Below are 26,672 nucleotides of genomic sequence, written 5' to 3'. Positions count from 1 at the left end.
CCTTCCACTCACCTACAGTGTTAGCAAGTTCTAATCCTGAACAGCAGCTCTATGGAGTTTTATAGTAAGTTATTCTTACCCTACTGACTCAACAAGTACTCTAGTTAGGTAGTGATTATCCATTTTCCTGCTGAGTAACTGACAACCTTCAGCCTGCACTATATGCAACTCCTACCCTGCTGAACAAACAGAATCTCTCTGTGTGCAGACAAATAACTATCACCCCATTGAGTGAACATGCCTGATACCTCATCGTATCACCTTTCCCAACTCTCTACCCTCCCCTTGATTCGCACCCCCCCCCCCCCCCGCCTACCGTTCTTCCCAAGGGTGGCAGATTTTCAATTGCTTTTGTTTTATTCCCTAGAACTTCCTGTCTGAACCTTTCCAGCTTTAAAAACCTCAAAACCTATCTCTAGCCATCTTGCACTCCTGTCCCCTAATCTCTCTTCCTTGCTTTGCACCTGTTTCCTTTTGCCTATTTGTGAAGCACCTTCAGATAATTCTTCCCACTTAAGTCATATTTTTAAAAATGTGTTCTTGAGATCTGCATGCTGCACTGTTCCCTTTCAGTCGTTGTTCTGACTGTATTCATAGTCAAACACGTAACTTGAGTCTGGAGTCAAACATAGGCCAGAGCAGGAAGCCACTGGCAGGTTTCCTTCCTGGCTGGACATCCGTGAACCATTTATTTTTTCGGCAATCCAACAAGCTTCCTTCATGCAAGCGCATAAATCACCAGTTTTGTTGAATTAGAAATGGAGAAAGAATTGCATTCGATGGAGGTGGCTTTTGGGAAAGAACAGTGAGGTCGCAAAGGTCCATGGCTATGCTTACTTAAGAGTTAGGGTATACAGCAGCAAGAATTACCAGCAGGGAGAGGGAGAAAACTGGGGAGGGAAAAAAGGTAAGTATGAATTTTCACAGAGTCATACAACAGGGAGACAGGCCCTTCAGCCCACTGTATCCGTGCTGACCATCAAGCACCCACCCACGCTCATCCTACCCCACCCCCGCTGATTCTACCGCCACCCATCTGTACAATTTTACAGTACCGACCAGCATGTCTTTGAGATGTGGGAGGAAACCCAGATGGGCACAGGGAAAACGTGTAAACTTCACATGGACATCACCAGAGGTCAGATTCAAATCCAGGGCACTGGAGCTGTATCAGAATCACACGCACGGCAGGGGCATGTGAAATTTTCCTTCAACAACACTTCAATCATGCACGTCGGTTCAATGCTTGTCCTCTGAGAACCAGGCTCCTGACTCCACGCTGAAGCCCATGTACAGGAGGTGAACGTGTTAATGACACTGATCATGCTGTCACCTGCAATCTGAGTGAGCAGAGCTTCTGTCTGCTGGACCACTTCGCAGTGTGCTGCAGGATCACCTTTTCATCACCCACAATTAGTGGTTAGTGCAATGGATGCTGAGACGTTGCATGAAGATTGGAGCTGCACATGGGAAATGGAACTGGGAAAAAGAGGAGCTCTGGATTCTTTGCCAATACCTGTGCAGGATTAGAGCTGTACCCGTCCAGCACACTCCCCTCCAGGGGGCTGAGCCACTGGAGCCCCTTTGTTTCCTCCCAGTTTGCTTCCAGTTTGCTCGTAGAATGCTACTTTGCCCTGGAAAGGAGAGGAAAGTGTGTTAGTGATGTTGTGCAATAGGCTCAGGAGGTGTGGCCCCATTTAAGGCTTGGAGACTGTGAGGTGTGGATCTGGGTCTTGGGGGGGGGGGGGTGACTATTTTAATATTGAGCAAATCCTGATTGAGGGAGATTGTTGGTGGGTGAATGACTGGGTTGTATTGTGTTGAGTGCATGTACCATTGCTGGGAGATCAGAGCTGATGGTATACCCATTCATCAAGCCTTGCATATGAGGCCATTAGCCTTTTTGCAGCATTGCATCCACAGATCTCTCTCTTCCCCTCCACCTCAACCACCAAGAAGCACATCATGAAGTCTAAATGCCTGTTGCTGCATGTACCCAGCCACATTTTCCAGCAATATGAAACTATGGAATGACTGGCCCACCCCCTTCCCCAACCTCCTCACAGCAGTCCAGTTTAAGTAGTGTCTGCTGAACTTACCCTGTGGGTATGTACTCAGAACAGTAGAGTGACTGATTGCTGAAATCGCTTGAAGGAGATAGAGCACAAAGTTAGTATGTATCCCACATCGGGTCAAATGATCGTGCGTTAATCCTGTGCCACACAATCCAGGCACCTATTGATGGGTTCTGGGATTTGATTGTGACCCTTGACTGCTCTTTAATTTCAGCACCAGTACTTACACATGTTGCTTCTTTTTATGTAAGATGTTCTATTTACTGACTGAAAATGCATTGGTGAATGCACCAACAAGGACGTAAGTATTATACCGTGGAACCTCTGAAGGCTGCTTCTGCTGCTAAGGGGGAATGCGTGTGAAATGGAGTGTGTCCTGTTAGGTCACATGGTCTATTTGCCTCAAGCAGACAATCCTGAGTTGACATTACAGCTGATTTTGATGCTCTGATAAAGCTGGAGATGCTCATGAATGCAATTAGCAAAAGACATGTTCTTTCAGAATTCCTTTCCATATCTCACCTTTTCACTTGTGTTGGGATGTTCTGAGTAGGGTTTTAGTAAGTACTGTAAGCACTTTAATTATACAGGGGCAATATTATCAGCCTGCACTGCCAATGAACTATTTTCTGCCAACAGGGCAATTTGGGCACATGCTGATGGTTTGTTAGAAAATTGTGAGCAGGAAGCATGTTAAAATTCTAATAATCAATGCCAATGGTTGATTCCTCAAACCCCTGCCTTGGGCCAGTGGAGCATCAGAATACGTCTGTAATTTAATTACAGAGACTTGTTAATTATCATGCCTCATTCGGGAGGGTGCCAGTGATCGTATGGATTTTTTTTGAATTTGTTTATTGTTTCTCTTGACCCTGTAATTTAGACGTTCGGTGAAGTGACAAGTGTGTTTTTCTCTTTTTAAATTTTATTTCTAGAATGGGACCAGTTTCCATGTCTTTGATCAGGGCAGGTTTGCTAAGGAAGTGCTGCCTAAATACTTCAAACACAACAACATGGCCAGCTTCGTGAGGCAGCTAAACATGTGTAAGTGATACTACCAGTTGTTGAGGATTGTAGAAGGTTGCTGTGGACAGGCTGATGTGGCCTTCCTGAGGTGCACTGTGCAGAACATAACACTCCAAATGCTGTGTAACTAGGTCTAATATCATGACAATATACCGCCCAGCTTTTTGTATTCCAGCTCTCTTGAAATAAAGGCTTATATTACTTTTAATTTTTTAAACTAATTAACCTTTTAATTTTTAACGTAATTAGCCTTTTCATTTGTTTTTAAACTGTCTGCTAGTTCACTGTTGTTAGACTCTAAAATCTCTCTGCTTCCATACAGTACCCAGTGACTTTCCATTTAGTAAACACTCACATCTGTAATTTTTGGTCTGAAGTCGTTGACTTTTCACATCCTAACATTCAACTCCATCCACCAGTTTTTCCCACTCATTAGATGTATCACTATTGCTTTGTAATTCCAGCTTAATGTACCTTCTAAATTAATGATTGCACTGTTGTGCATCAGAGGAACAGCTAATAATGTGGAACATTAACTTTTCACTATCCTCACCATTATCAGATAATAGTAGGTTAGTGTAGTGGTTAAGTTACTGGACTAGCAGCCAGAATTCTGGACCATTAACCAAGAGACATGAGTTCAAATCCCACCATGACAGTTGGGGAATGTAAATTAATCTGGAATTAATAAGAAAATAAACCGAAACAATTGATCCATTATTAAAAAGCCGACTAGTTCATTAATGCCATTCAGGGAAGGAAATCTGCTGTCTTCACCTACCAACGAGGTTCCTCATTTCAGGGAAAATTAGAGGTAAAGAGTAAATGCTGGTATTGCCAGTGAATCCTGTGAATGAATAAAGAAAACAAGAAGTACAAGCTCTGTGAGCACGTTCATAGAGTCATAGAACATTAAATCAGGACCTTTGGGCAATCATCACGTACACTAATCCCAATAAACAGCAAATGCTTCTGTCCTTTGGTACTCACGTGCTCCTTAAGATATTTCTCAAATGTTGTTAGAGTCTCTGCTTCTTTTAAAGTTTGTGTTTGTAAATAGTTTTCCTTGGCCAAGAAAAATGAATATTGAAGAGAAATATGGCCCCAACGCCTGAAAGACTGCTGCAGATGCCTTGAGAACTACCAACACCCAGACCTATCGATAGTAGCTATCCCAAAATGGAGCGGGAGGGGTTAGAGTAAGAACTGAAGGGTGAGCTGGCAGAATCATAAGAGGGAGAGGCGAATGGAAGCTTCCGTGTTGGATTTTGCAGTAAGTTTCTGAAGTAACATCTCCGAGTAAAAGAAAAGCTGAAAAATAATTCCACTTTATATAGAGAGAAATGCATCTGGATTCATAGGGAGTGATAAATCAAGAGAGGAGTGGAGAGAGGAGAAAAGCAAAGAAACACATTAATTTACAGAGTGACAGAAACATAGAGAACTAAAAACGGCATGATAAAATTATCGTAGAATAGTTGACTGATTGCCTTGAACTCATCCACTTCAAGCCAATCCCTGATTTATTCTAGAACAGCTTGCAGGAGTTGAAGCAGCTTCTTCACAAATGAATTTTGCTTTCTGAAGGTTAACATTGCATTACGGAAACGAATTAAGTTTAGGGAAATTTCAAAATGCTCAAATCCTTATGAGGCAATTAACTGTTGGGTTAGAGTGAGGAGAGATTTTGTATCTGATATTGGAAATGAGTTGGAGATCTTTTGGCTGTGTTTCTGGACATTCAAGTAGATAAGTGAGATCTGTTTCACCTTCTCATTTCAGCCCCTACCATCACCATGAGCCGTAAGATTGGAGGGACCCATCCTTTGTTGGTGTGACTGAATTTTGGCGGCAAAATCTAGGGCCATTTCCTTGTATAAACTGAAAACATAAATTCTGTGACACGAGATTCAGAATGGAGAAACATGCAAAAGGAGATAGGATGTAACATCACAAATTTATTCCCTGATTTTGATCCACTGTAACCATGGATCCCATTGGGATACCATCTCACTAAGTGTATAGTATCACATTTCTTTATTTTCTAAAATGAGTTCCTCTCATTCCTTTCTTCTGTTTCTCGAGCTGTAATGGGAATGGCTTGATATTTGTAACACAAAAACACTCAATTCAGTCCATCCTGTTTGGTGTTCTTGGTCTTATCTCTCGGTGGGTGTTGCCAAAAATCATCAAGCACTAAGTATTATTCCAAAATTAATTCATTCCACACAAATTTTATTCCTAGTTCCACCTTCCGGTTCCATCCTTAATCTTTTTACAGTAAAACTCTTATAATCAGTTATCCTGTTGTTTGGAAATCCCGATGGTTTGGCATCCGTCTCACTGACTGCTGATTCCCATGCTCCCTTTAACACAACAAGACCCTGGTTCCCATGCTCCATTTGACACACTGTGGTTTCTGCGTTCCCTTGAAATACACCTGGTTCTGTTTCCTTTTCTCCCTTTAAACTCACCTGGGCCATGTTTGCTGTGCTCCCTTTAAACTTATGGGGTTCACTGGAAAATTTATTATATTACTGTGTATAAAAAGGAAATCGCAAGTGTGTTGGAATATTAATTGTAGTAACATCCAATGGTCTGGAAAATCTGCTGGTCTAGCACCATCAAAGTCCCTCGTGCTCTGGATTAAGGGAGTTTTTCTGTATTTATGTTCTCTGTAGGTGCTGAACTCTAAAATTCCATCAATAATTCCTCTCTAAGGCACTATCTAAAACCTACTTCTTTGAACATGATTTCGGTCATTTGACCTAATTTCTCATGTGGATTTTTAAATTTTGTTTGATGTGTGAAATGGCTGGAGATGTTTTACTGAACTGCAAGTATCATGTGTGCATAAGTTGTTGTTGGAACTTTGAACTCACGTTGAGTCCATTTTGAAATATTAGCATGAGTTGGGAATTTTTGCTGGTCTGGAGCCCTGCTGCAGTAACTTCATCAGACATGAAACAAGAACTAAACATAAACTTTCTGCCAAACGCCACACAGTTACAGCAATAGATGTGGTGCTGTTCAGGGAGCTTTCCATCTTTGGTGTCTAGTTTGTGGAGGCAAGCATGTATATTGCTAATCTAATTAAATTGCCAAAGGCCTGCGATGTGCTGTGTTTAAAAATAGTTATTTGATTTAAGATGCGTTATTTAACTATGTAAATCTTGGAGATGCCTGAAACAGTGTTGATTATGTTGAGGCTGCTTCCCAAGGTTTATGAAAGTGATCTACGTTTTACATCTTCATCAGCTGTACTTTTAAATACAACCTGGTACTGTATTTGGTTACGGTACAGGTTTTCCATTTACTTTTGAATGATGAAGAGTAAGTGAAGCCCTATCATAACATCATTGCTATGTTTGGCTGCTTATTTCAAATTGAATAGAATGTGCTTCATAGAATAATATACAATATGCTGGCAGTGGTATAACCTCAGATTAGTGTAAGATCACTGTGAATGGCTGCCTGATGGTTGGTGTGGACTCGGCGAGCCCAAGGACTTATTTCTCTAACTCTATGACTCTAATTGATTTCTATGCAAGAAAGTCTAGTAATTAGGTGCCTCAAGATTGTGGTCTTTTCAAGATTGTGATAAGAACTTTTCGTCAAGAATCTAACCCACCTTAAAATAACCAACTACTCTGTATGTGTGTGTCTGCACGTGCGCGTGTAAGCATGTGCGTGTGTAAGCATGTGCATGTGCGCAAATATGTGTTGAAGTGAGAGAGAGAGAAAACAAGCAAATTTACCAAAGCCGTTTAGAATAAATCAAAACAAAAATACTAGAGATGCTCAGTAGGTCAGGCAGCATCTGTTAGAGGGAAACCAAGATAACTTTTCAAGTCAGTGTCCCTTCTTCAGAAACAATGAATTTAGCAATTCATCAGAATTATCAAAATCAGTGATTCTTAGCTGCTAGGAAATTAATTTCTACAGAATAGCTCTTTAGTATTAGTTGCTTGCTCCCGAATACTGTTCATTATTTACTCTAGGCAGCTTATTAGATAATATAGTACCTGCTTTATTGGACCAATAACCCAGTACAATGTAGCAAGTTGAAAACCATTTTCAATATTGCCCATCAAGCAAGCAGGAACCAGTTGTGTCTATTCCAGCTGATATGTGGCTTCAGCATCACACAATGTGGTTGGGTCGTAATTGTGGAATAATATCATGTGCCTGATGATGTCTGCCCACTCCCACCTGGACACCAGACCAGGAAGACCTGATAACTGGTCAGATACACCGTGGTGGGTTAATCATTCACCAAGCTTGAGATGCATGTCATTGTCATCTTTGCCATTGTGAATCCATATGCTACGCAGACAATTATTGTTGATGAAAGCAAAGTTTGAGTCTGAAGTCTTTATTCCTTTCTTTTGAAAAATAATAAAATAAGTAAGAAATTTATTCAGAATTATATTTTACTACAATAATCCATTCATGGAACTGATGATGTTTGTGGGTGAAAAGGTGACAGCTTTATTATTGTTATATATCCGTATTTCATTAATCTACATACTGATCCCCTCTACGCACGAGTTAATTTGCACAGTATGCTTATGTCATTTAGTGCAATTATATATTTAACAGGATTATAACATTCTGCTGCAGAGTTTTGCTGTGTGTGCAGTGGTTGCATTTCCTACCAAATGCACGTCTCACCTTGAGCTGAAGCAGAGACTGACAGCGCAGGAGAAGGCTACTCAATTCATTGTACCTGTGTTAGCTCCTTGGTAGATCCACCCAAGTTCTTGTTCACTGGCTCTGTCTCCATAACCCCGTCATTTTCCTTCTCTCTCTCAGTACTTGCCCATTACTCTTTTGAGAGGTATTATTCAATCCACTTTCACTGCTCTTTCTGGTCACAACTTGCAGTGTAATTTGAAAGTCAAAAAAAACTGCAGATGCTGGAAATCCAAAATAAAAGAAGAAAGTACTGGAAATACTCAGCAGGTCAGGCTGCATCTGTGGGAAAGGAAACAGAGTTAACGTTTCAGGTCGAAGTTCTGACAAAGGGTCTGAGAAGGAGACATAATAAGCTTGTTAAGCTGCAGGGAGGATTGGGGGAGGAGGGTAAAACTGGGGTGACCACGGGGATAAACTGTAAACAAGGTTACCTGGTCAATGAGTGAATGGGAGCAGTTCAAGAGCAAGAAAATAGACAAAAGAACATAGACAAAAGGATGTAGGAGCGTGAAAAGTAGAGCAGGAACATGTGCCCGACTTTGACTGATTAACCGTGCTTACAGCTTATCCCCATCTGTCAAGCTCCATCCAACTGGTCTATATCCTGCTGTAGCCTTAGACAACCTTCCTCACTATCCACAACATCACCAACTTTTGTGTCGTCTGCAAACTTACTGATCATTCCTCCTACATTCACATTCAAGTCTTTTATAAATCATAAACAGCAGAGGTCCCAGCAACAATCCCTGCAGTACACCACCAGTCACAGATTTCCAATCAGAAAAAAATCCTTCCACCGCCGCTCTCTGCCTCCGATCACTAAGCCAATTTTGGATCCAATTAGCCAGCTTGCCTTGGATCCCATGTGCCTTAACTTTTTGGATCAGCCTACAGCACAGGACCATGTCAAATGTCTTACCAACATCCATACAGACAATATCAACTTCCCTGCCCTCATCAATCTCCTTTGTTACCTCCTCAAAAAAAATACTCAAACAAATTAGTGAAACAAGATTTCCCCCACAGAAAGCCAAATTGACTCTCCCTAATCAATCCATGTCTTTCCAAATGAACATAAATCCTGTCCCTTAGACTTTTCTCCAATAACTTCCCTACCACTGATCTAAAGCTCACTGGCCTGTTCTTACTTGGCTGATCCCAGCTGCCCTTCTTAAATAAAAGAACAATATTAGTTATTCATAAACGTTATTTTTCAAACTCAACCTAATGTTCATTAATCAACCGCACTTTTCTGAATGCCAAAAAGTTTTGCCAAGATTATTATCTCTAGAAGTTTCCCAATCACTGACCTTGGGTTGGCTTGTCCACAGTTGCTAGATTAGTTCCTCGTCCCAGTTTATGTTGTTTTCAATCCTTTAGCACTACTCCCATATCCGCAACTTCCATCCTCCCCTTATGCAAGGGATTCATCCCATCCAGTTGGTGACCTTACTTTGAGGGTTGCCACTTTCTTACACACTTTCTCATCATCTATTTTTATTTTATCCAATCCAGAATTAATACTGCCTCCTCCTTTACAACTACATTGGTAGCATCCCTTCCTGGGTAACAATCAACGTCATGTTCTCATTTGGAACTTCTGTCACCTCTTCTGCCTCAAATGCCATACGTTTTTTGATTTCTAACCAGTTGTACTCCACCTCTGACATAAACAAGAATGATCTGTTGTTCATGACAATTTAACTGTTTTTGAAGACTTGGTGACAATCTGTTTTGGTTTAGGTTTGCAAATGTTGAATGTTTAAAAATGCTGTGATTTATATATTTTCAGTCACTTTATACATCGTGATAGTTATATTAAAATATCAGTGCTTCTGAGAATCAATGGAACACGTACAAATGTTGGATTTCAGGTTCGCTATTAAAACTGCCTGCTTTCTTTTCCTCCAACACTTTTTGTGTATTGCTCCAGATACATCCAGCGTCTGCAGAATTTCTTGTATCTCTGCTTTCACCTCCGCAGTATTACCTGGCTCCACTGTTCTCTCAGTCTTTTCTGAAATCTTCAGCCTTGCCACTGTCATCTGTAGAGTAGATTAGTCCAAAGTGCTGGTGGTTGATGTCCCATGTTCCATGCCCTGGTGCTTCTTCATGACTCCCGCACCAAATCTTGCTCATCCATCAGCTAATCCCAGATGATTAACTCCTAGTACTGCAGTGTTTCTGATCTTAACATTTTCTCCATGTGTTAAGGACCTTCTGTGCCCTTCCTTCTCTTTGTGATTCTCACCAGCCCTACAACTCCAAGCCTCCCTATAAAGGCAGATGCCTGCCCGTTCCAGAGACAGCTGGGTGTACTAGAGCTCTGTATCCATTAGCAACAGACGCACTTGTGCGCAGGAGATCTGTTCTTCTGTTACATAAACAGCTGCATTGGAGAAATCCCTCGATCATTAATAACTTTGTAAGGGCATGGCCATAGCCCACAGTTGTGTCAGACTTGCTCTATTCAGCACTCTGTCCGTTCTCTGCGGCGGAGAACAGTTCTGGGTGAGAGCAAATTAAGTTGGGGCTTAGCAACCTGAGATTTGTTAGAACTTTGATGCTAACTTGCAGCCAATCTCTGCTCAATTCTTTAGTTGGGTTAAAGTACATCTCTAATACAAGTGCAGAGCTACTCAGTGGACTGAGAAAGGATTGCAATAGTCCACAAGGATGAGGTATCATTCTTGTGGATAATACAAGGATAATAAAGGAGGGGATAATGAAGGATATAAAATAACTGTCTGACTGAAAGTGTAAAAATTGATTGTACAAAACCAGAATACGGTTGAAAAAAGTTGCCTAACGGATAGCACCCAACGATATGAGGCTGAAAGCAAAGCTGGAAATTGTTAGCTGGAAATTAGTGGTTATGTTCCCTCATCAGAAAACATTAATTTTATTCATCATCTTTGAACAGCTGTTGTATTCAGAGTGTATTTCCACAATCAAGCCTTCAATTTACTTTCTCTTCCAATTTCAAACCTTAATATACTCGTCTGTCCATCCTTCAATACTCCTTCCACCTGTTGTACCTCATCCTTGGGCGCTGTTGCAATCCTTCCCACACTCCACTGAGCAGCTCTATGTTTGCATTAGGGATGTACCTTAACCCATCTAAATGTTAAGCAGAGTTTGGCAATAAGTTACTGTTAAAGTCTGACAAATCTCAAGTTGCTAAGCCCCAGTTTAATTTGACCTTTCCCAGAAATGTTCACAACCTCAGAGACCAGACAATGCTGAATAGATTAAGTCTGGTACAACTGTAGGCTATGACTGTATCCTCCCACAGTTGTTAAAGCATGACCCAGTTCCCTACTCTTGGTTCAGTTCTTTCCAAGCTCACCGATTAACGAAGACTACTGAAAATCTGGTGCTGGGCAAAATTCATTTGTCTCTTAAAACCTGGTGGAGATCTAGACCATCATCAATCTGCCATCTGATACCCCTGCTTCAAAATTCTGGACTGCTTAATCCAATGTTAAAAACATCTAAAAGAAGGCTTCCCAAGTGGTGTAAAAGCTTGTGTGATCAAGAACTTGCCCTAACCACATTCATCGAAAATGATTTCCAAAGAAGTCTGAGAAGGGGAGTTTCCTTCTTGGACTTCAGTGCAGTTTTGATACAGTGCCGTGTGCAGTCAGCTTGTCAAGATGTTCAGGGTCATTCCTCCAGAGATTTCCAGCGTAACCAAACTATTGCTGCATGGCTGATGGCTCAGGGTACACGTGGGTGAAAAATAAGGGCAAGGAAATGTTCTCAGCCCAGGCTTGTTCAGCCTCTACACCAATGATCTGCAACCATCCCAGTCTTGGAACGGTCACCTCTGCAGATGACAAGCCTACAACTGCAATTGTTTCTGAGCTACAGCTGCAGCTGAGCTGGGTACAGTGGTGGTGCAGCAATTAAGTTACTGCACTGATAATCCAGATGCGTGGGCTAACAATCCAAGACCCAAGTTCAAATCCCACAAAGGTAATCCCATATTTATATGTAAAACAAAAAAACACTAGTCATTAGTAATGATGATTGCAAAAATTGTCTAATAGGCACAGAAACCATCTGGCTCACTAGTTCCTACAGAGGTGGAAACCTGCCATCCTTACCTGGTCTGGCTTGTATGTGACTCCAGACCCCACCGATGTTCAATGCCGAACATGCCAGTCGGTTGTACCATAACTGTGATATTGAACTGGGGAAAGAGTAAAACTGGATGGACAACCCCACGTCGACCAATGTACTGAAGTTGGATGCAGGAAGTTTGCTCCCAGTGCAGCTGAGTGGGCGATGACTTCAGGTACATGGGAACACAGCACCTGAAGATTCCCCTCCAAGTTGAACATCATCTTGACTTGTATATTACCACCTTTTCAACACTTGCTGGATGTAAATCCCAATGGTACAGTGCAAGCATCCACACCAGAAGGTTCAAAAAGATGTTCACCTCCACTTTCTCAAGAGCAACTGGGGATTGGCTAAAAATGAATAAATAAAAGACCCTGAGTCATGTCAGCTAGCTTTGCAGCGTCTACTTTAAGGCATGGTGCCTCAAACCGAGCATTCGCAAGACTACTTCCAGTACACTACACACCCTCCAAGCCAATGTTATGACAGACTAAACGTCATAAAGAATAGAAAGAGCCTAAACGATGATACACCTCCAGCTTACCTTTTTATTATTACCCTTGACTAAACACTATCATAGTTACCTGTGGCTCAGATTCTTCATGTGGAGTGGATACTACAACCCTTCCACTTTGGCATCTCATACTCAGCAGATCACTGTGTGCCAATATGGAGATATCTAGTGTAATTCCTTTCCTTTCCTTTTCAATATTTTTTATTAATTCCAAATAGAAAATACAAAGTACATGAAACAAAAGAAAAGGCAAAATGTTACAAAATACATTGTATTGAATCACACTTGAAATCACAATACCTCATATTGATAAACAGAAATGATAACTAATTATAAAAAAAAATCTAAACCCACTACCAAAACCGAAGCTGTTTGGTTAAAAAAAAGACAAAAAAAAAGCCCTAAAGACATAATAATATTAGCCAGTATCTGTACATTAAGCACCAAATCAATGGTTTTGAAAGTAGTTCAAAAAAGGTCCCCATAATATTTGAAAGTTCAGATTAGATCCAGAAACTGAACAACGGATCTTCTCTAACTTTAGATATGACAATAACATCCCGTAGCCATTGAACATGAGTGCGGGGAGTAACTTCCTTACATTCAAGCAACATAGCCCTCCTGGCTATAAGAGAAATAAAGGCCAATATGTGTAAGTCGGAAGTCTCCAGAATTATCTCTTTTTCTCCAACAATCCCAAATAATAATTCCACCTTGGCATCTCATACTCAGCAGATCACTGTGTGCCAATGTGGAGATATCTAGTGTAATTCAATAATGCACGCCTTCACTAACTCTCCTACCAACTTGCCTTCCATGGCTCCCGGCATTGAGTCTTGTTGGCCCATCTCACATTAAGATGGAGGTTCCAACAAGTAATCTGTGGAAGAAGATACATGCCAACCTAAGCCTGCAAACCAACAACCACCTGCACCTGAGTGGTTGAGGCTGCCATTCCAACCATAACAGAGGATGTATTAAACAGTTCAATCATTGCCCTTCCCTTGCATTGACCGTTTTTAAAACTGCAAAATTCCATCCAATGAGTATGAGACTGAAAACCAAGCTGGAAATTGTTAGCTGGAAATTAGTGGCTATGTTCACCCATCAGAAAACATTAATTATATTCATCTTTAAAAAGTCATTGTATTCGGAGTATATTTCCAAAATCAGGCCTTCAATTCGCTTTGTCTTGCAATTTCAAACCTTAGAAGACTCATCCATCCATCCTTCATTCCTCCCACCACCTGTTATACCTTGTCCTTGGGCGCTGTTGCAATCCTTCCCACACTCCACTGAGCAGCTCTGTGTTTGCATTAGAGATGTACTTTAACCCATCTAAAAGTTAAGAAGAGTTTGGTGACAAGTTACTGTCGAAGTTCTAATGAATCTCAATTTGCTAGCCCCCAGTTTAATTTGGAGGCACCATGGCAGGAAGACTGGCACCTGGCACCAGCCACTCACTGGTCCCTGTCATAGACACAAGCACTCACCCGCTCGGTTTAGGTCTGTCACGTTGTTAGTGTGGCCTTCTTAACTGTCTCTCCCTTAACCCAGCTGGCAGCTGTGGTTCAGACCTACTATGACGCACACCATGGGTAAGTACCCACTGATCACGTTCTGCATGTGTCATTCCTTGGTTTAGAATCAATGCAAATGCTAAATAAACATCAAGAGCAGTTGAAATGAGTTTTCTATATTGAATGACAGATGAAAGCTATATGGTAATAATTGATGGGTTAATCCCCAAGAGGCTAACAGATAATCCACTGTTAAGCACCACAATGTGGCAGTTAGCAGGTTCGCTATGGAGATTCTCCACACAGTGTCGTGGTCTAAGATTCAGGCAGGTTTAAGTTGAAGCCAGTTGTTTCTTAACTGTTAGACATTCCGTGGACATTCCAAGACACTGAATTAACATCTGTTTACAAGCCAGCAAAACCTGGAGGAGTGTGCCAGTCCGTGAACGCTGGAAAGATGCAACAGGGCAAGCTACTCCTGTGGAGAGAGAGCAAGAGAGAAACAGAGTTAACATTTCAGGTTAATGACCTTGCAACAGAACTGGGAAAAGTTAGCGATAATGGCTGGCACTGATGTCATGGGCTGAAGGGCCTCTTCCTGTGCTGTACTGTTCTATGCTCTATGTTCTAAAACAAGAGAAGAGAAAACAAAGGATATAACAAAAGAGAAGGGCTGTGATAAAATTTTCTGTTTTTATTTCAGATTTTTGCTGTCCGTGCTGCTGAAGATTTTCTGTTTTTATTTCAGCTTACCCCTATCACAGACCTGTCCCCTCTCCCTCTCCCCACTTTCTCTGCTCTTGAAATGTGCTTTATCTCTAACCTTTCACAGTTCTGAACTGTTATCAATCTGAAATATTAACTCTGTCTGTCTCTCTCGCCACAGACACTGCCTGACCTGCTGAGCATTTCCAGCACTTTCTGCCTTTATTAAAAATATTTGCACACTTACAGAAGTTGTATTTCTCTCTGATCTATTCATTCAGATGGCTTCCGGAAGGTAGTGAATATTGAACAAAGCGGATTGGTGAAACCAGAACGGGATGACACAGAATTTCAGCACCTGTACTTCCTCCGGGGCCAGGAGCACCTGTTGGAACACATCAAAAGAAAGGTGGGGACTTCAACTTATTCTCTAACAAAATGACAACACCCTTGGCTCTGAGTCAAATTCACATCAGCACCATAAAAAGGTGATGCAGTGATGCAGCCAGTAGCGTTGCTGCCTCACAGCTCCAATGACCCATGTTGAACCATGACCTCTGCTGTCTCTGTGCAGAGTTTTCACGTTCTCCCTGTGACCACATGCATTTCCCCTGGGTGCTCCGATTTACTCCCACATTCCAAAAACGTATGGATGGGTAGGTTAATTGGCCACAGTAAGTTACCTCTAGTGTGTAGGTGAGTGGTCAAATCTTGGGGGGAAGTGGGAACAACAGATTACAGGGAAAGTTGTTGCGAATGGATTGCTCTGTGAGCTGGTGTCAACGCAATGGATAGAAATAGCATCCTGTGTCATAGGAAAATATGGAATATTGACTTGCACTGCAAGAGGAGGGGTATACATGAAGATATCTTTAAAATGACAGGCGCAACAAGAACCTAGGTTTGAGCTGAAGGTGAAGGAATGAAATAGTTTGTATGTTTTGTACTTAAAGTGAGTCCACAGAAGAAGATTCCTGATAATCTAGCACCTGTGGATGACCCTACCCTTGAATCATGAGGTTGGCAGCTAAAGCAAATAAAAGTTGTACACCAGATTTGCATTTGAGTGTGCAGAATGAAAATTCCCCATTGATTTTATGCAAGTGGCAATTGACTGTCTTACCTTTAGTTTGAATTAATGCTTGAAGTAAATGGGTTGAATTAAACTAGTTTGGCTTAATCATTTACTAGGCAGTCTCCAAATGTCCTGCAGTATTTATAGCAGCCAGGCAAAGGAGACCATTGTGCCCCAGAATTAAAAAGTTATTGTTTGAATATATGAAAACAAATCATCATCCTTACTATTTTGTATACTCCTGAGACAAGTGACCTTCAAGGACAATTTATTGCTTTGTTGATTTGCACAAGATTCCTAATCTCCAGAATCTGCTCCTAAATTTCCGCCAGCCCCTTCTTTAGAGTTTTTATCAATGTTCTGTCTTGCTGGAGATGTCAGATATTTGCACTTACTGATTACACTGGATTGTTACTTGGATTCCAAAAGCACAGGAATAATATTACATTCATTGAGTCATAGTGTCTACAGTATAGAAACAGGCCTTTCTGCACAATGTATCCGTGTCTGCCATCACTCATCTATCCATGCTCGGGCCATAGTCTCCTCTGCTATGGCAATGTAATCGCTCACCTAAATACTTAATTGTTGCGAGAGTACCTGCCTTCACCATTCCTTAAGTAAGGGTGTCCCAGATTCCAACCACTCTGTAGGTGAAAGAAAAATCCATCCTCAAATCCTCACTAACTCTCCTACCCTCTACTTAAAATCTATGTTTTCTGATTATAGAAACCTCTGCTAAGGGGAAAAGTTTCTCACTATCTACCCTATCTGTGCCCCTCATAATTTTGTATACTTCAATCGGATCCTCCCTCAGCCTTCTCGGGTCCAAGGAAAACAAGCCCAGTCTACCTGGTCTCTCTTCTATTCTCTGCTCCATTTCAGGCAACATCCTGGTGAATCTCTTCCGCACCCCCTTCAGTGTAATAACACCCTTCCGATAGTGTAGCGACCAGAACTGTACACAGCACGCTAGCTGTGGTCTAACTAATGTTTTATATCATTGTACCTCTGTCCTTGTATCCTTTGCCACAGCTCATGAGGGCAAGTATCCCATATGCCTTCTTAACCATCTTATCTATCTGTGCTGCTGCCTTCAGGGATCCTTGGACCTGTACACTTCTGTTTGTCAATACTTCCCAGGGTCCATCCAAACCTTATTATTCTTCCCAAATTGCATCACCTCACATTTTTTCAGGATTAAACTCCATCTGCCTTTGCTCTGTCCATCTTGACATCTCATCTGCTGCAATGCCCGACAGCATGCAGTGTTCTATGTTTGTAAAGCACTGGCTCACTGGTTATTTCGCCACATGATTAATATGGAGTTTGCTTGAATACTGGTGGGGTGAGGAGAGGTGCTGAATGCAGGAGGGATTGAGGGATGTGCAGATGAGGGGTACAAAAGACTAGCAGTTTGGCCTGCTGCCTGTTAAACCCACTTCACCATTGAGTAAAAGCATAGCTAACCACTTACCCAACTCCACATTCCTATCATATTCCTTACTGTTATCGCCTAACAAGATTTTATCATTTAACATTAACAACTGTGCCAACACTAAATTCATATTTGTAGCTGTGGGTTCCAAGCTTCTACCGCTTTGTGCTTAGCAAAGTTTCCTGACCCTCGGAAGACCTGCCTCTAGCTTTTCATATGAGTCCTAGTCCTAGACTCTGCAAACAGCAGAAGTGATTTTTCTATCCATCCTATCAGTTCCACTTTGATTGAAAAGTTCAATCAGATTACCCGTTCACCATCTAAATTCCATGGAATACAGCAAACTAAGGTTGCATTCCCAGGAACTGAGACAAACTATGTGATGTCTTCTTGTAGTTTAATCCTTGGAGTTCAGGTGTCACACTGGTAAATCTGCACTGCACAGCCTCCATGACCAGTATGTCCTTCCTTCCATGTGCTGTCCAAGAATTCCAGCAGTACTCCTGGTGTGCTCCAACGGGGCTTTATATTCATGTGGCTTTGTTTCTGTCCTGCTTCATTTCAGTCCTCCAGGTAAAAAAGGCCAGAACTGCATTTGAGTTGTTGATTATTTTCTTGACTTAAGGCACTTTAATGATCCCTGTATAGGATTCCACTCAGTTTTTCTCGACCCCCACTACTGCTAACTTTTTGCTATTTAGAATGTGTCCTGTCTATACCTTGTAATTCAAAAGTGGATAATCTCACAGTTGCTTGCTTTGAAATCCATTTGCTACTGTTTTAAACATTAATATAATCAATTAATATCTCTCTTGTAATTTAATGCTCTTGGCTGCCATTCTTACAACGCCATTCATCCCTGTGCAACTTTTGTCCCTTTTATCCCATCATCGAAGCAACTTATAAATACAATAAGTAGTTGCTGCTCAGCATTATGTAAATTGTGGAACATCAGAAGGCACATCCTGCCAAATTAGAGTACTTATCCACTAACCCTCCACTTCGTCTCCTGCAGCTCAGCCCATTTCACAAAATTAGATCAATAATTTGTCTTCAATTTCCTGAGCATTAACTTACACTAACACTTTATTATGATGGACTATATTGAATATTTCTGGGTGCCTGTGTAATTAACCATCCATAAACAACCCCTTCTCCACTGCAGAAGCCTTCTGTTCACACATTTTAATCAGGTTCATCAGGCAAGATCTGCATTGTGTAATGGAACTCTGAACAGCTGTTTAAGGTGTTCAGTCACTCTGTCCTTAATCACAGACTCCAGTAATTTCAAAACACATGTAGGAAATCTTATCTATTATTTTGTGGCTTCCCCCTCTCAATTTTCTTAAATAGCCAAGTTGTGTGTGCAGTTATCTAATCTATAGCACCAGTTGCTGATTTAGGGGAACTTTGGAAATTTATAGCCAGGGTATCTCGCACATTGTACTCTGGGATAGGAACCATCTGGTTCTGGGATGTGTTTCTGTTTAATGCCTTTATTTTCTTCATTAATTGTGTTCTGGATACATTGGTTTTGGGGAGTTGCTCTCCCTGATTCAGGATTAGTTTCCTCAGGATGTTTGACTTGCTATCCTCTTTCTCCACGGTAAATATTTATCCAGAGGAATTATCCAGTACGCCTACCTATCCCTTATTTTCATTTCCAAGGTTACCGTGTGCTTTCAAGGGGCCTACTTTATTTCCAAATGCCCTCATGTTTCCTAACACTGTTAAATTTTTGTTTTGATCTTGATATCCCTTGCAAATTACTTCTCATGCTCCCCCTTTTGTAGCTCATCAATATTGTCACCTTTTTTTTGCATATCGCAAAGGTCTGTGTTAGTTTTTACCTTTATCGTTAAATGTTATGTTGTTCCTTTCCTCTTTACTTTTGAGTTGAATGAGGCTTTTATTTTGCTATGTAGAGTTCTTGCCTTTGTGGGATGTAAACGGGTTCTGCACAACATTAAATTCTTCTCTGAACATTGGACCTCTGTAGATTTCCTCGTTGTAGTTTCACCATGGACATCTCTATTTCAACGCATGGAATTCAGCCCAGCTACGTCTAAGGCTCTGGGAAGAAGCTCAATGAGAGTAGGTCCACTGGGAGAGGCTGAGTGGAATGTATGATTTGTTTTCCCTCAAAGGGCCTTATCTGCTCTCACAGATAGATGCAAAGGATTCCATGACTTCTCCTGGTGTCCTAGGTAATATGTTTCCCATAACTAACAGCAAAACCAGATGAAAGAACCATTCATTCCACTGTTATATAGCAGTACCGACGTCAAAATTCATTAATTGGCTGCTGAACATTTTGTGATCTCCTAAATGCTTGAAATGTGCCATATATATGCAAATTGTTCCTTGTTTCTTCCCTTGTACTCCAGGGATAGTCACCACCTGCTGCAGAAGAAGAGAGGAAAGGAATAAAAGTGAAAGAAAAAGCTAGATTGAAGAATTTAGTTGAAGGGGAAAGAGGGCTGAGAAATAAAGCCACCATATCACAATCCTATTCCTACATTCATTTGATGCCGCTACAACTTATCAAACTTAAATAAAAATATAAAACATGTTTTTTTTAAAGTGACAAAGAATTTCTGGGGAAAATGTGGAAGCTTTTTTAGAATTGGATAGGAATTTTTCCAAGTTAAGATGTATAATGTTTCATGAATGTTTATCGTCTGGTTGCAGTGAGCAATTGTGACCCAATGTCTGCTCCTCCTTAGTTCATCGCAAAGCCATAATTAGCCTCAATTCCTCTTGTCTCCACTCCAGGTATCAGTTGTGAAGAGTGAAGAGACCAAAATGCGTCAGGAGGATGTCAGCAAACTGTTGTATGATATGCAGTTAATGCGAGGTCATCAAGAGAGCATGGACTGTCGACTAAAGGACATGAAACAGTCAGTACCTGCTGCCGGGCTCTGAAATTAACAGGGGGATAATGAGATAAAATCTGGTTAAGTTCATCTGATGAGACACTGGTTGTCCAAGATAACTCTAAAATCTAGATTCAAATCCTACAGTTCAATTGCAAACATAGACATGTAGTGTATCTGGCTAATCCCAAATATAGAGTCATAGAGTCATACAGCACAGAAACAGGCCCTTACGCCCAATGCATGCATGCTGACCAAGATGCCCATCTAAGCTAGCCCCATTTGCCCACATCTGGCCCATATCCTTCTAAACCTTTCCTATCCATGAAATTGTCCAAATGCCTTTTAAAAGTTGTTAATGTACCTGCCTCAACCACTTTCTCTGGCAGCTCATTACATATACGTATCACCCTCCGTGTAAAGTCCTATTAAATCTTTCCTTTCTCACCTTAAACCTATGCCCAACCCTGGGAAACATGTCTGATTTCATATGATAGGTTACCCAGACTGAACCAGTACTTGGCACTAAACTGGATAGTGAATCGAAGTATCCATTGGGAAATGGATGTCACTGGTGAATTGGCAATAGTTATCTGAGGCCAAGAGTGAAGTACAATAGGACGATGTGACAAGAGGTCCTTCTTGCATCAGGACCACTTTATCCATACTAGTGGGAGGCCTATATGACTGTGGGTGTAGAAGTGATAGAATTCCAATCATACCGTTCTTATATTCTTTATATAGGGAAAATTCCCAAGAAAGAAAGAGGTCAGATTGGAAATGAATTAAAGCTTGGTCCAGGTTGGGAACCATTAATCAGATATTAGTAGAGAACCAATAGTTGGGCTCAGAGTATCAGTTGTTATGCCATGCATTAAGTTACCCATTGGATGGGAGATATGAACTTTCAGTAAGACTCTATTCTGGGTTTGGGTAAGACTTTCTTTAACGTTCTGTTTTCCTTCAGTCAGAATGAAGTTCTGTGGCGAGAGGTTGTGTCTCTTCAACAGAAGCACAGTCAGCAGCAGAAAGTGATCAATAAGGTGAGAGTTAGAACATAGGACATAACAGCACAGTACAGGCCCTTCGGCCCACAATGTTGTGCCGACATCTTATCCTGCTCTAAGATCTATCTAACCCTTCCCTCCCACATAGCCCTCCATTTGTCTATCATTCATGTGTCTATCTAAGAGTCTCTCAAATGTCCCTGATGTATCTGTCTCCACCACCTCTGCCAGCAGTGCATTCCACACACCCACTACTCTTTGTGTAAAAAAACTTACCCCTGACATCCCCCTTATACCTTCCTCCAATCACCTTAAAAATTATGCCTCCTCGTGTTAGCCATTGTCGCCCTGGGAAAAAGGCTCTGACTGCCCACTCGATCTGTGCCTCTTATCATCTCATACACCTCTATCAAGTCACCTCTCATCCTCCTTCTCTCCAAAGAGAAAAGCTGTAGCTCACTCAACCTATCCTCATAAGACATGCTGTCTAATCCAGGCAGTATCCTGGCAAATCTCCTCTGCACCCTCTCTACAGCTTCCACATCCTTCCTATAATGAGGTGACCAGAACTGAACACAATACTCCAAGTGTGGTCTAACCAGAGTTTTATAGAGCTGCAACATTGCCTCGTGGCTCCTGAACTCAATACCCCGACTAATGAAGGCCAACACACCATACGCCTTCTTAACAACCCTATCGACCTGCGCGGCAACCTTGAAGGATCTGTGGACTTGGACCCTGAGATCCCTCTGTTCCTCCATACTGCTAAGAGTCCTGCCATTAACCTTGTATTCTGCCTTCAAATTCGATCTCCCGAAGTGTATCACTTCACACTTTTCCGTATCTGAAGTATGTCAAACCCAAGGCCTGGTATTATGGGGTATCTCTGGCACAGAAACTGAATTTCTACATTCCACCAATTGACAAAATAAGCCAGAAATTATGGCATCAGACAATAACCATAAGCTGCATTTATGCTTTTAAGAGAGAGAAGATGTTACAAAGAACTTTAGAATGATATAAGTAGAGAAAAAAAGGATGAACTAAAGTGGGAGATATTAGGAGGAAAAGAATGAAAATTTGGACAAAAAGATTGGTTTCAAGGGAGGAAGATGGAGTAGCAATGGGTCTTAGGCAGAGAACCCTAAAGCATCTTATTCAGGGTCAGACCTCTTTTGAACGAATGTGTGTGTCCTTTTGGTTACCTTTAGCCTATGCTGGGGCTGGGATAATTTGTGGGGGCCTGCTCCTAGGTCCTTGGGAATTTAGCTCCAGAACCCGGCATCAGAAAATCCATAAGAACAGTCTTTCCCTCTGATATTACCCTTAGCCCCTGCGGAGCACTGCCTGATTCAGTCCGATTACAGGGGAAAGTGACCTGAGAAATTCAGTGTATGAAGCCTTTTAGTATCCCAGTGCAATAGCCTACTCATTCACAATGAGTGAATGCTGGCCTCCTGATGAATCTTTAAGTAACTAATTAAAATACTGCTTAGAGTGACAACCCTCTGGCAAAACAGAATGCAGATGGCTGGGAATTTCACTGTCGGTTCAGCCTGATGACCACGTCACTGTCAGTGACTGAGATTGAATTAAAGCACATAATTTGTGTTATTAGAGTACAAATGTGGGAGATTATTTTCAAAACGCTGGTGAGGCCACCGTGGAGTGTTGCATCCAATTCTGTTCAATGCACTTTAGCAAAGTTGTGAAGGTCCTTGTGAGGGGACAGGGAAAGCTTCCTGGACAGCAGCAGGGTTAGACTGGAGAAGCAGGCGTTGTTCTCAAAGCAGAGAAAATTGAGAGGACGATTGATGGAGGGCGTAGATCGTGACTGATTTAGATGGCAAGAACAGAAGCAAACCTTTCCCTTCAGGGGACACCGATCTAAAGTTTTGGGCAAAAGCTGCAAAGGGAATGTGAGGAGAAATGTTATTACACTTGGATTAGCTACGATCTGGGACACTATCTATTAGGGTGGTAGAAGCAACGTCAATCAGGGCCTTCAAAAGGGAAATGGAATGCTCTTGAGAGAAAATCCTAAACGGGATTGATGGGATTGCTCTCTGGGAGGCAGCATAGATTCAATAGTCCGAATGAACTTTGTCTAAATTGTTAGGAAATGTGAGAATAATTTGCAGGGCTTTGCTGAAATAGGTGGATAATGGGATTAACATGACTGCTGTAGTAAGAACAGGCACAGACTTGACGGGCCAATCAGCTTCTTTCTGCATTGTATTGGTTGTACGATTCAAACAATCTTCCACTTACTGTATTTTTCTAGCAAAATTACCCTGCTTTTACTGGGAAAAGTTGCTGTTATTTCTTTCTTAAACTCTGTTTCAGCCACTCTTTAAACAGACAGTTTACTGAGTAAATTGACTCTGCTCTGAGCCTAGACAGATGCTTCATCCCGCTTCCAACTTATTAGCTGACACAAGTGTTGTCAATAGCAACACTGAAATTAAAGTCAGGCTGGTATTGGGTCATCGCATCGTCTTCCACCAGGTAACGCAGGGTCAGCATGTAACAGAAAAGTTGATAAGTCAAGCCCTCCCTTCCAGAGCACTGGTCTTCAACTTCAGGTAGATACCACCACACTGACAAAGAAACTTGCAGGTCTGCCAGCTTATTAAACTGCAAAATGATAAATGCTGCAGAGGGGTAGGAAAGATCGGAGGGAGAAGAGCGGTGTGGATGTGTCATAGCAGAGAAAATGTTTGAGGGTTTGTTGAGACATAGATATATGTTGAGGAGAACGGTGATCGGGAAGTGAGGTAAATGCAGGACTGAGTGAGGGACCCCAGGCTATAGGTGAGTGGCTGTAGGGAGAACGTGTAGAATTGGCTTTAACCTTGAGCAGATGATTAACATTGAATGGAAAGAGTGACAGGTCATATGCTGACTCACTCTGCTAACACCTGCCTTTGATCTCTGTTAACAGCTGATTCAGTTCCTGCTCAGCCAACTCCAATCGAACCACAGCAGTATCGGGCTGAAGAGAAAGCTGTAAGTACTGAGAGCACCAGAGTGTGACTGATTCCCATTCACTGGCCAGCTCAACTCTGAATGGTCAGGTGACCTGTTACCATGTGAACAATGAGTGAATAGGCTCAGAATGCTGAGCAAGACCTGATGACCCATTCATTCAGCACTCTGCTGCGGTGAGCAGATATTCGACCATGTTATACAATAGACCTTGCCAACTCAGGCTCTATTGTTCTGGGGACTTGGGCCTGAGGCTAAGAGGAATATTTGTTTCCTATTGGATTCTGCCAGGAGCATGGAGGAAGGAGATGCTGATCACTGGAATTCAGAACTTGAAAGCTGCAAGCTTTTCATTTTCCTTTAGTAGCATGTTGAAAAGTTGATATTTGAGAAAACATGAGCTTTTGAAATGCCAAGTGCCAGCCTGGAATGGAATGTGACTTGTGCTCAGTTAAAAACTAAAATTGCTGCCTTATCATGGAATAAGCTTCAGATCTGGTGAATGTCATTACACATTCCGTTGGCAGCAATCAGAATCCCCTAAAATATTCCTAAAAATGCACAGCAGGCATGTATCTCCCTCTATGTAGAGATCAGAAGAGTAATTGTATGTGATGTGCATGGATGTATGTGTTTAATATAAAATTATTGAAAGCAGCAGAAAGCATTGCAAAATCTGAGCCATTGCACTCTAATGTCTGTTATTGAAAGGATGGATATCAAATATACAAGCTTTATTTTTGCTGTTTCTAATATTGCTCAGACGGGATTATTTCCAAAAGCTTAACTCTCAGGCTTCCATTACATGTGCGTATGCAGACATGCACACACATACATATCGACACACCAATACACTTGACATGAACCTTGTGTTAAATATGGTCCCTTATCACAGCTCAGGTACTCAACTGTCCCACACTTACCCAGAATGTTTCTTGAGAGAAGAACTTGATGAGTGAAAGCTTCCTGGACCCAGCCTGCAGGGGTTGGTGAAGCCTCTGCCTCACCCACCATAATCGGGTCATGTGTGTGGGGCCGGAAAAGGCCACTAAACTGCTGAGAAAATCTTTAACAGATGGCAAAGCCATACTGCCAACTTTGCTGCCATCTGTCAAAGCTCTCAAGCTTTTTTTGGTGTTCCTGATGCTCAAAACATTCAAAAATTACTAAAAATTAAATGAACAATTAGATATGTTAAAAATAATTAAAAATGTAAAATGAATTACCTAGAAGCAATTAACATACTTTTAAATCATTACAAACATTATTGAAAATGAAAGTAATTGAAATAAGGTAAATGTAACTTACCAGCTATATAATCTCCATCCAATTGAATAGCCTTGCAGGTCCTGAACAGGTCTAAGCTGGGGTAAGATCTGCAAGAAGGCTCCCCAGTTTAAGTCAGTTGCTCAGTTGCTGGTCTCCATACGCTGGATATAGCCGGGAAATTCTCCATGGTGTTGGATAGATATCAGTGTTGTACCTTACTGGAATAGTTTGGCTAGAGAAGCAACTAGTTCTGGAGCACAAGTCTTCAGCACTGTAGTGAAGATGTCCAGTCCCATTGTTCTTGCTCTGTCCATTGTTTATAGAGTCATACATTCATGCAGCATGGAAGTAGGCCCTTCAGCCCACCATGTCCATGCTGACCATCAAGTACCCATCCACATTAATCCGATTTTTCCTCTCGCATTACTATCAACTACCCCGTATCCCCCAACCCCCCATCTCCTGCCACCTACCTGCAAAAGGGGCAATTTACAATGGCCAATTAATATACCACCCAGGACATCTTTGGCATTAGGAGGAAACCCACGCAGTTACAGAGAGAACATGTGAGCTCCTCACAGAAAGCACCAGCTGTCAGTGTTGAACCCAGGTCTCTGGAACTGTGAACAGCAGCACTAACCACTGCACCGCTGTGATGCCCCTATTCTCGGTCCTTTCTTGATATCATGCAAACTCGGTAGAACATGCTGAAGACTGGTTTCTACGATGGTGGGAGCTGAAGAGGAAGCTGAAGTAGATTGTTCACTTGGCACTTCAGGCTAAGGATGGTGCCAATGTTTCAGCCTTGCCTGTGACATCCCCGAGCTGGATTTTACCATTCCTTAAGATAGGAATGTTCCGTGAATGCCTTCCTCCCATTAGCTCTTTAATTGTCCCCCAGCATTCACAACTGGATGTGGCATGGCTGCCAGCTTTGGTCCCATCAGTGGTTGTGGAATGGCTTAGGTCAAGCTCCTTCGGCAGTTTAACCTGCAGGTGGTCCTGTGATGTTGCTTCACCAGGCTGGCACCTCATTTTGTCAGTATAGGTGGTGCTGTTCCTGACATGATCCTTCTGCACATCTCGCTGCACCAGTGCAGTATGTGGCAGGGTTTGCTGATTATGGTCGTGTACACTTCTGCTGCTGCTGGTGGTCCACAACACCTCATGGGTGCCAGATCATTCTGAGTCCAACCCTTTTTAGCATGATAGTAGCACCACACAACACGATGGAGGGTGAACTCATTATGAAGAGAGGTCTTTGTCTCCATTAGAACTCACTCCTGCCAATGCTATCATGGACAATTGCACCTGCCACCACTGGATTGGTGAGGATGAGGTCGAGGAGGTTTA

General features: G+C 41.8%; 1 protein-coding gene across 1 annotated transcript in view; it reads left to right on the top strand.

Annotated features, from left to right (window-relative positions):
* Positions 1–26,672, top strand: part of hsf4 (heat shock transcription factor 4) — a 68,439-nt gene that overhangs the window by 27,267 nt on the left and 14,500 nt on the right. The window contains exons 2-6 of the mRNA XM_052028724.1: positions 3,011–3,119; positions 14,948–15,075; positions 19,955–20,079; positions 21,023–21,098; positions 24,007–24,071. Coding sequence (XP_051884684.1) covers positions 3,089–3,119; positions 14,948–15,075; positions 19,955–20,079; positions 21,023–21,098; positions 24,007–24,071 — 425 coding nt within the window. The 5' untranslated portion in view covers positions 3,011–3,088. The remainder of the gene's footprint in view (positions 1–3,010; positions 3,120–14,947; positions 15,076–19,954; positions 20,080–21,022; positions 21,099–24,006; positions 24,072–26,672) is intronic.

This window comes from Pristis pectinata, chromosome 13 (genome assembly GCF_009764475.1).
Source record: "Pristis pectinata isolate sPriPec2 chromosome 13, sPriPec2.1.pri, whole genome shotgun sequence".
Lineage (NCBI taxonomy): Eukaryota > Metazoa > Chordata > Chondrichthyes > Rhinopristiformes > Pristidae > Pristis > Pristis pectinata.
This window is presented reverse-complemented; position numbering and strand designations above follow the sequence as displayed.